Here is a 10,465-nt window from a genome sequence, read left to right on the forward strand (position 1 = left end):
TAGGACATCCGTTCATTAAACCAATTCACATTGGTTCATTAAACCAACATTTGTGAAACATCTACTATGTGACAAGCACACTGGCCTTGAAATATCAAAATGAATAAACACAGTCCCTACCCTAGAAAATTCAAAAGCTAATAAATGGGTGGATGGATGGGTGGATGGGTGGATGGTTGGATGGGTGGATGGATAGACAGTAGATGGATGGATGGTGGATGACAGACAGGTGAATGGCAAATGGCAGTCCAAACTCTTTCTCCCCAAAACCTCTTCCTAGCTCATCTAGCTTCTCCTTTGAATTTTTGAGGACCAAATCCACAGCACTTCAAGTAAAAACCCCACAGATGCAAGAAACCATGGGCAGCAACAAGCCTGAGTCCTGGGGCTCCCACCAAGACCCTTCATGGCCACGGTCCTACACTCCCAGCCTTCTTTCCATGGGATAGAAAGATGACTGTTAAGTCTCTACCTTCAAACAGCAAAAGGGTGGAACAGGTGCTAAAATGGCTTCTTCCTTCAGCTTGCTCCTTCTCTTTGCCCTGGCCGGACCCACTATTCCCTTGCCTCAAGGGCTAACAAAGGAGGACTCAGCTCCCTTAGTTATTTCCCTAGATCACTGTCTCATTAAAACTTGACCATCACTCTCAAGACATGGCAGTGGACCTGCCTTATTCTGAGGTCCTCTGGTCCTAGAATCCAAAACCTGAGTCCCCATAGCAGGCAAACCAAAATCCCACAAGGGGGCAACACTAAATAAATCCCTCTCTGTTATATCCTTCAGTTTTACTAGCAACAAGGCAGGAAGACTTCAGAAGTGTTGGCAAGAATTTTCTGAAACTGGGAGGGCTGGACTCAGAGCAGAGGGTCTTGGCAAAAGGGAAGGGACCTATGCAAATAAGGTCATTGCTTGTGAGCCTGGAGCCTGAGCCAAACCACCAGTGAGGTTGCAGCCAAGGCTGGAGGTCAAGAGCCTGAAGAGTGGGGGTCAAGGCAGATGAACCAAATATAATGAGTTAAACATCCGCCAACTCACATTTGGGCCATTACAATGTGAGAAGTGGTTTTAGTACTCCTCACGTTAAAGCATTTGGGGGTGGGGGGAGGGTGTGGAGACTGCAGGGCCTTCCAAAGGGTAATACAGTCTGTGTCTCCATAGCTCCCTGAACACAAAGAGCTGGCCAGATCCAGTTCAAAGATCTAAGAGAAGAGCGGTGCCTATCATCTCAGAGTTGGACTTTCCCCACAAATAATAATCCCCTTTCAATAGCCAGCCAGCTCCAGACCTATGGCTCATGGCCAGGATCCACTCCCCTGGATTGTTCTGGTAACAGAGACCAAGAGGAATGCTTTTCTTCTTGTAGGTGAACCAGGAGTCTTCTTTATAGAAATGAAACACAAACAAACTCACATAACCACTTTCCTGCAGAAACACATTTATTCAAAGACACACACGCACTTGACCTGAGTTTCCTGTGTAAACCATTATATCCAACTAAAGAGGCCCTGGAGGCCTAGCGGTGCCACTCAGGCTGGCTAGTCCCACACTTGACTTGCTCAGCGGGTATGAGAAATTCGGTAATCTGCCCCCAGCTCCTCAGGGTGGCCCATCACAACCCGAACCTTCCTGATGGGTGAACTTGAGAAGTCCCTCCCTTACTGCTAACCTTTGACTCCTCCTCCCAGCTCCAGGAACTTAGAAAAGAGCCAATTCAGCATGTTCCCAGGGGAGGGGCTCAGTGGTGGGAAGAAGTAAAAGACTTCCTGGTCTGACACATGGGGGTGAGCCCCAAGACAAAGGGGAGATTAGGGCGGGGCTGAAGAAGGACCAGCCTTTCCAGCCCAGGGAGCACAAGCCCCTGAGATTAATGCTTTGTTGCCTGCCCATGCTGCCCTGAGCCCACCTCCAGGTCTGTGTGAAGGCCACTTGGGCAGGGACAGGCCCTGGGCAACCCGTGTGCCCTTCTGTCTGCACGCAATAAGGACCCCATGGGCACTGTGCTGGGGGGACTGGAGTCTGAATGAATTGCCTGGCAGTCCAGGGTGGGAAGCTCCAACTGAGTGGCCAAGGGAACGAGTGCCTCCTGCATCTGCAGTCAGAGGGATTTAGGTCAGACCACACGGGGAACGGTGCAAGAAGATTATGCTCCTCGGCATAGCTTGAAATTGGTCCAATATAGAAACAGGGTGTCCACAAATGCTATAACCAGACCCCCACCTCTCACTGCCCTCACCTCATCTTCATTTCCTTATCTTCATTTCTCCAGGGCTGGCCCAATCAGGCAGCCTCACCTTCTACCGCTCTAGCAGACCTGCCTCCCGCCCCCCACGTCCTCACCACTCAGGGACAGCAGTATGGACATAACCCTAGACATAATCACCTGAGATGGGAAAGTGGGCAGGGCATGAAAGCTCTGCGAGAACAACATGCTTCCATCCCTCCATCCAGCAATCGGGATCTTGTCGATTCTTGGAAGAAGTTCCAGAAACCCTTGCTGGTCCAGTTAGATTGAGTCCCATGCGTGGAGTTTCATGAAAGTAGGGAGGCCTTGCTAGACACTGAGTATAAACTCTCCATAAGCTCCCTAACCTCTCGTTCCATATTCATTGGAGACCCCTTGACTGCCTCTCTTCTACCCCTTCCCTTCAGGCTCACTGCAGGCTCCACACTGAGATGGACCTGCTCTGATTGTCTTCCATCTTTGTGTACTTGTTGGTTGTTGGAAGTCTGTGCCCCTGTTCTGGAGCAGCCTTCAGACTCCACACACAGCATGTCTTCCCCAGATTAGATGATGACCTTGATCTGTGCAGACATATCCCTCAGGCCCCAGCCTCCTTTGCTCCCACCTGAATTCTGGAGACTTCTCCCCAGGGAACAAGGACAATGACTCAGAGTGAATGACAAAAGCATTTTATTAGAGATTCACCCAAAATGGATAGAGGGGAGGAGAAGAGGTGGATGGGACCCTGAGTGGTTCCTGTCCTGACCTTGCAGGCCAGGTTGCTGCCAAGTAACAGAGGAGTTTGGTCCTGATGTAGAGAGATATCCGGGGCCACGGGCTGGGAGGGGACATACGTGACCCTGATTAACCAGGAGATGAAACTCCTGGTTGTGTTCTCCTCTGCCTGTGAGAGGTGAAGAATCAGCTGACACCCTTTTCATTCCAGGTGGTAACGAGGACCAAATCGAGAGGAAGATACCAAACTCCAGGAGGGCAGAGTCCACACTGAGGTGACACTGGGAAGATGAGCCCCAGAGAGGGAGGGTGGAGGCAGGGATGAAAGAAGCACAGAGATACCAGGGCTGGGCCCAGCTGGGCTCAAGGGCTGCAGGGACCTTGTCTCCTCTATCGGTGGGACCTCTTGATCATGGTGCTGGTAGAGATGATCTTGCTGCCAGAACTGCCACAGACACCACCACCATACCCAAAGCCACTTCCGGAGCCAGAGCCAAAGCCACTGCCCAGGCCAAACCCAGAGCAGCTTCCTAATCCTCCGCCGATGGTCCCAGCACTAGCACCACCACCAACCACAGCTGCAGGAGAGACACAAAGGGTATGGTTATTCCAACAACACTGGCACCCAGGGGTCTCACCCGAACCGGGGTGAACAAAAGGCCATGGAAGGGGTGGAAGGTACTTACAGATGCTCAGGGCACTCTGGCATTCTCCAGACATTCTGTGGGGGAGAGAAAGAGCAGTGAGTCACAGCAGACCCCGGAGCCAGGCTCCGTTCAATGAGCAGGTCTCAAACACATATCCCATCCTTATGTAGCCAAGTTAAAGGTCTGAATGTGAACCTGTTGTCCACACAGCCCTGCTTCATAACGCACCCATGCAGCACTGAAGCAGGTGGCCCAGCAGAGGTGCAAACTCAAGGCTCCAGAATATCTCCCTCCCTCACCTTCCCTCTCTGCCTTGCCCATCTCACCTGTACTCCTCGCCCTCCAGCAGCTTGCGGTAGGTGGCGATCTCCACGTCCAGGGCCAGCTTCACGCTCATGAGCTCCTGGTAGTCCCGCAGCATCCGGGCCAGCTCCTCCTTGGCCTTCTGCAGGGCGGCCTCCAGCTCTGTGCGTTTGCTGTAGGCATCTTTGAGGGCCAGCTCCCCACGCTGCTCTGCATCAGCCACGGATGCCTGCAGAGTCTGGCACTGTAGACAACGGCATGAACAGGCAATCATCAGTGCCCTAATGTCAAGCCTTCTCCATCTGCCCCTCTGCTGTGCCAGCTTCACTTGGGCTAAGATGTCAGGATTCTGTCCTTCTCCCCACCTGTCCTATTCATACATTTCCTTTACTACAACCAGGGCCCGCCAACATCCCTACCAGACTGATTAGATAAAGATGAGCAAAAACCAATGAAAAAGAGCCAAGAAACCTTATTTACCAGGGTGTCATGTCAGGTTAAGTAGAACATTGCTAAGAAGACCTGAGTGTGGTTTACATAAGGAGTCACAAATCCCCTGCACACAAGCTTAGGATCTCCTGGCCTGATACCAGATCTGTTTGTCTGCTATGGAGACACCTGCCCTGGCCCTGTTCCATGGCTAGAAGGTGGTGACACTTACCTGCTTCTTGACATTCTCAATCTCAGCCCGCAGCCTCTGGATCATCCTGTTGAGCTCTGAGATCTCACTCTTGGTGTTCTTCAGGCTGTCACCATGTTGGTCAACTGAGATCTGGAGCTGTTGGACCTAATATCCAGGAAAACACAGGGAATGAAGGGTCAGGGCTGTTTGGGTAGGGTCTACTCTCAAGTGAAGTCAGCAAGAATAGGTGGCAGGGATAATACAAAATATCATGTAATCTCAAATTAGACCAGGACCAGTGATGCCCGGGACATGAGTTCATCTCTGACATCTCTCAGGCTTGAGTGGTGATCACCTGCTCACAAACATCAAAAGCAGAGTCCCAGAAACCACCCCCAGCTCCTGAGAGGTCCCCAATACCCACCTTGGTCTGGTACAGCGCCTCAGCCTCCGCCTTGCTCTTCTGGGCGATCTCCTCATACTGGGCGCGGACCTCAGCGATGATGCTGTCCAGGTCCAGGTTCCGGTTGTTGTCCATGGACAGGACCACGGACGTGTCTGAAACATGAGTCTGCATCTGGCACAGCTCCTGCAGGGGAAATGTCTCGTGTCAGTTTCCCCAGAGAGTCTTCCCTAATCTCTGACACCAGAAATCCACTGTGGTGATGGAAATGGCCATGCCACAGACTCAGATGGAAGTAGGGTTGGCATCCCAATGTGTAGGGAGAGGGGTAAGTTTTTATGTAGAAATCAAGTGATTGGTGGTGACATTTCAAGACAAAAAAAGAAATGCTTCTGGTCTTTGCTGCTCTCTGGGAACCATAAGCAGGTGATCAATGAATGGATTCATCTCACCAGGGAAATGCTGGACAGCAAGAAATTCCATCCCATGCAATCTTGGATCTAATCACTCCTCCTAAGACCACATCTGGTTTCAAAAACCTCCGAGTTGAGTCTCTCACTTCAATTCTTTCTACCCATGACCTTGCTGAGAGTGCCCTCAGCAAGTAAGGGAGCTGGAGTCCTTTCAAAGAACTGTGAATGCCTGCAGCAGCCTCGCACATGAGGGACTGCCTTCTTTGAATGGACAGGGATGGAGTCCTCACCGCAGCAAAGAGGACCCTCAAGAAGTTGATCTCATCGTTCAGAGCATCCACCTTGGCCTCTAACTCCACCTTGGTCATGTACGCGATGTCCACATCCTGCAGAGGTGCGGGATAAGAGACAAAGGTACAGAAATCACACGCGGGGCAAGGGAACGAATGTCAAGTGACACACAAAGATGTTCTCAGTAGCATGTAGGGAAGGCTTCTCAGTACAGGTGAGGTGACAAAGGACTCATCGTCTGACATACTCTGCCCCTAAAGCCAGCTGCAGAAATGGAAACTACTTATCCAAATGGGCTTTTATCCCCAACTTCAGTTCCTTAGGGTCTGGTGCAGTTACCCACTCCTTTGACCACATAGATCTGGAGAGTACCAAGTGGGGTAAAGATGGGGCCGAGATGAACCAAACCCATGATTCCAGCCAAAGACCACTCTCGAGGGAAGGGATACCCTCATAGCCCCTCCCACCCTTCATCTCTTACCTTCTTGAGGACCACAAAGTCATTCTCGGCAGTCGTGCGCTTACTGATCTCATCTTCATACCTGGGGGGAGGGGTGGGAAGGAAAAGACAAAAGCCGCACAGTGAGCTAGTGTTTCCCCGATCTCTGCTGCTGGCTTTCAAACATCTAACTCTTTGGAAATATCCAAGTAATTGGCTGCATTTTGCTGTTTTCATGCAAATGCTCATTCAACTTACATTTGTTAATTACCATGTATGAGAGACCAGTCTAGACCCTGGTTTATTCAGAGAAGTGAAAAATCAAACTTTATAAAGACTGTCTTCAAGAAATAAGGCGTGAAGAGGAGAACCCCGCATGGTCTGGTTGGTTTTATCTTCATAGAAGGGCTGTCCCTTTGGTGGATTAAATTCTCAGGAATGCCGCAGTGCTCCAGCTCTCTTTGTTTGGTGCAAGAGCGAATGGAAAGAGCGGATCAGTATTTTCTCAGGTCTACACCATAGTAAGTATAGTAAGAGGTACTGCATTAAATGTTCATGTTATGTCCATTGCTATGCTACCTCTTTTCTCGAACTTATTTAATTTCATTTAATTCTCAAAAGCTAAAAGGTAGGATTATTAGCCTATTTTAAATATGAAGAAAACTAAGGCTCAGAGAGGTTAAGCAAGTTACCCAAGATCACACAGCTAGTAAGTGGAGGAATCAGTATCCAAACAAGGTCTGTCTCCACAACCTGTATTCTTCTGACCATGCCCTACTACTTTTCATCTGTGCAGTTTCTGATCTTGTTTGTATGCAGCAAGCCCAATTCCCCAAATGCATCACTCATTTTCTATTCGGGGCAACAAGGCCCCACACCATTTTTTAATGGGACCATGTGGATGCAGGGGAACAAACTAGAAAACCTTCCTGACGCTTTTGGGATCTCTTCAGAGGCCGAGATTCTAAATGACTGGACTGGAACCCAGGGACCTTGGGGCGTGGTTGGGCAGATATTGGCGGGCGGTGTCCCTCCGTGCTCCACACATACTTGGTCTTGAAGTCCTCCACGCTGTCCTGCGTGGACTTCAGCTCAGACTGCAGCCGTCCTTTGTCATTGGCCAAGGTATCCAGCTGCTTCCTCAGGACACTTATGTAGGCCTCAAAGAGGGGTTCAACGTTTTTGCTGGATGTAGTGGTCGTCTGCTGCTGGAGGAGGTTCCACTTGGTCTCCAGGACCTTATTCTGTTGCTCTAAGAACCGCACCTGTGTTAAAAAGGTACCAGCCAGCCCATGAGGGCCTGAATGAAGCTTTGGCAGGAGGATTGGGCACAGCCACCCAGGTGACCCAAAAGCCATACAAGTAGGGCCACTGTGTCACAACTCCAGGCACCATCCATTGGGGTCAACATGGCGGCCCTGCTCCATGGCAACGATGGAACACATGTGTTGCAGGCACCACTTCCTGACCACAGGGACCCAGAGGCCCTGAGGCAACTTGCTGAGAAGAACATTGAACTTCTATGCAATAATAAAATAAACAAAACTAGGAGATAAAACCACAGTCTGGGAACTCTTGCTTTCCAAGTGATGCTGACCCAAGGCAAAGGCACGATAAATTTGCTGAAGATTTTTGGAATAAATGGGCCTGAGGTGTCTCTTTAAACCTGTGCACAACTGAGTATCAATAGTTAGCACCAAGGCCCTAGACACATTCCCAGTCTCGGCCAGGCTCGCTCTCCAAGGGGACTTCCCTGAACCTTCCCTCTCTCTACGAAGAGATCCAACAAGATAAGCCAAGGTAGCAGTTTGGCACAATATTCCCACTGTATGTGCTTCAGAGCTGAAAGAAAAGCAGGTAAGGGTGACTGATCACAGTCTGAACCCACAAGATGCGATGAGGGGAGATGAGACAAGGAAGCACCGAACTCTGGGCCTTGCTTTTATATCTGCGTGTCCTAGAGTCACCATAAAGCCTCTTTAAGCTACGGACGGCTTATCCAACTAGTAAGAAGAGAAAACATTCCCACTCAGTCTACTCCAAGATTGTTCATTCTTGCCCCATACATTCTAAGAGGACTGAGATTTCGATGCACAGACAATCAAGGCACCCTTGACTAAATGTACTACACTCATCCACTAAATCATTAATCTTCAGATGACTTAGAAATCTGGGCTTATCTGCTTGCTATCATCCATCATACTTGGCTGTAACTGAGCTTCAAGGACGTGAATCTCTAGGGGCGCCTGGGTGGCTCAGTCGGTTGAGCATCCAACTTCGGCTCAGGTGGTGATCTCGCGGTTCATGAGATCGAGCCCCACATCGGGCTCTGTACTGACAGCTCGGCATTCTGTGTCTCCGTCTCTCCCTACCTCTCCCCCACTCACATTCCGTCTCTCTCTCTCTCTCTCTCTCTCTCTCTCTCTCTCAAAAATAAATAAATCTAAAAAGAAAAAAAAAAAAAGACTTGAATCTCTAGACCCTGCATGGGAAAGGAAGTTAGAGTACAAAGAGAAAAGCAGAGACCCAACCCCTCCTCTCTAACAGACCCAGAAATGAGCAAGTCTGCCCAGAGTCAGGAGGATGAAGAAGATGACTCTCCAGGGTCCCATTGGTCCCTTTTGCCTTTGGGAAACCAGCGTGGTTTTCTTCTGCTCCAACAACAAAAGTGCCAATAGTTAAATTCTTATATTAACTATAATTAATTTTGGCTAATCATTAGATTATTAGCCATGTTACTTCCAAAACCAAACCTGAGAAAACAGCAGGGAAACAATGCACCCAGGGAAACCGTATAGCAGGGATACCTGGACTCAGCAAAGTTGAGCAATTTGCCCAGTGTCACAGAGCACATCTAAGAAGACTCCCAACACTGCATTGCTCTGAGTAGCCTGTCTTCCCACCCCCATGGACAAAAGAGGAAGACTTGGAGGAATGAGCCCCCTTTAACGGCTAGAAAACAGAGGCCCAGAGAAGTTCAGTGGTTCCCAACACTGTGGCAGGCTCAGGTCTGAAAGCCCAGGACACAGGACCCCTGGTTTCTACCACCGTGTCTGGCCAAAGGGGCGGCTCACCTTGTCGATGAAAGAGGCGAACTTGTTGTTGAGGGTCTTGATCTGCTCCCGCTCCTCAGTCCGGACCTTCTGGATCTCGGGGTCGATCTCCACGTGGAGTGGAGTCAGCAGGCTCTGGTTGATGGTGACCTCCTGAATCCCCCCAGCAGGGCAGATGGGGAAGCCAGGACCACCCCGTCCACCAAAAGAACCCCCAAATCCACTACCAAAGTTGCCAACGCCAAAACCTCCAGCAGCCCCGAAGCCAGCGCCTTGCCGGGACCCGGCCATGCTGATGGCGATGCTCTTTCTCCCCCCGAGATTGTAGAGGCTCCTGCTGCCGAAGCCCCCAGAGGAGCAGCGGCCCGTGCCCCCAGATGTGGAGACTGAGCTGAAGGCAGGCCTCTTGCCCCCGCCGACGACAGCCGAGACACAGCTAAAGCCCTGGGACCCGCCTCGGACGCACTGCTGTCTGGAGATCATGGTTGCGGAGAGGAGAGCGAGCTTGGCTTTCTCAGAGAAACTCGAGGGGCCAGGCCCATGAATGCTGCAGCCCCAGCCTGGATCTCTTATATGTGCTGAAGCAGCAGGGCTTGGTTGCAGGGGCATAAAGGGAAAAATCTGAAACATCTCTGGGCTTGGCCTTTGGCACAGGCCCATCCTTCCCGTACCTGCTGAGTATGTCACTAAACACACCTACAGATGTCATTCGGAGGGCACAGGTTACAGGATCCCAACACACTCCCCTCCAGGAGAACCTGAACTGGTGCCCCAGGGCCTCCTGAATCACAGGCCCCTGCCTGGACCCAGCCCTTAGGGGCCCCCACCCACTGCCCCTTCCATCTCAACAGCCTCTCAGGGGCTCCCCCCACCCCGACTCCACACAAGATGGCCCATTGCCCATTCTCTCATTCCACAGATTTTGGAAACCGAGGGCCTGGGTTCAGGTGCAGGGCCCGCCCTCCCTTGCTCCACAAACCTGGAGCGAGTCACTGCCTTGGGCTCAGATGCTTCCCCCGGAAGTTGGAAATAATACAAACATTTACCTGCAGCTCCTCTCAAGATGCAGCGAGATGATAATCGTAAACCGTCAGAAGCTGCCCCCAGGTTTATTCTCCTCGTTATTATTCCTCTACACACACTTGGGGCCCACGTGCACACACAAAGAAGAAATCCGTATTCCAGCCTTATAGCCTTCCAAACCTAGATCAAGACTCACCTCAACTTGACACGGTTGTCGAGACCCTACTATGTGCCAGGCGTGGAGCTGGGGACTGAGGAGACAGAACTCTGTCTCTGGCCCTCAAGACGTAGGTTCCTTCTCTGGCCTCTGTTCG

The 10,465-nt window shown here is 50.8% G+C and overlaps 1 protein-coding gene across 1 annotated transcript; it reads right to left on the bottom strand.

Moving 5' to 3' along the window:
* Positions 1 to 2,895: 2,895 nt before the first annotated feature.
* Positions 2,896 to 9,736, bottom strand: KRT4 (keratin 4). The gene is made up of 9 exons (XM_049625547.1): positions 9,150 to 9,736; positions 7,126 to 7,340; positions 6,118 to 6,178; positions 5,636 to 5,731; positions 4,954 to 5,118; positions 4,569 to 4,694; positions 3,931 to 4,151; positions 3,644 to 3,678; positions 2,896 to 3,535 (listed from the first exon to the last, which is right to left on the bottom strand). Exons 1-9 carry the CDS (start codon positions 9,609 to 9,611, stop codon positions 3,348 to 3,350), a joined length of 1,569 nt encoding a protein of 522 aa, XP_049481504.1. The 5' UTR covers positions 9,612 to 9,736; the 3' UTR covers positions 2,896 to 3,347.
* Between the last annotated feature and the right edge of the window lie 729 nt (positions 9,737 to 10,465).

This window comes from Panthera uncia, chromosome B4 (genome assembly GCF_023721935.1).
Source record: "Panthera uncia isolate 11264 chromosome B4, Puncia_PCG_1.0, whole genome shotgun sequence".
In the NCBI taxonomy this organism is placed as follows: Eukaryota; Metazoa; Chordata; class Mammalia; order Carnivora; family Felidae; genus Panthera; species Panthera uncia.

Excerpts from the sequence above, each read along its gene's own strand:
- KRT4 (XM_049625547.1), bottom strand. The coding sequence starts at position 9,611 with ATGATCTCCAGACAGCAGTGCGTCCGAGGCGGGTCCCAGGGCTTTAGC. Across the intron at positions 7,341-9,149 it reads TCGCCTCTTTCATCGACAAG|GTGCGGTTCTTAGAGCAACA; the intron begins GTGAGCCGCCCC and ends TTTTTAACACAG. Across the intron at positions 5,732-6,117 it reads ACTTTGTGGTCCTCAAGAAG|GATGTGGACATCGCGTACAT; the intron begins GTAAGAGATGAA and ends GCACCTCTGCAG.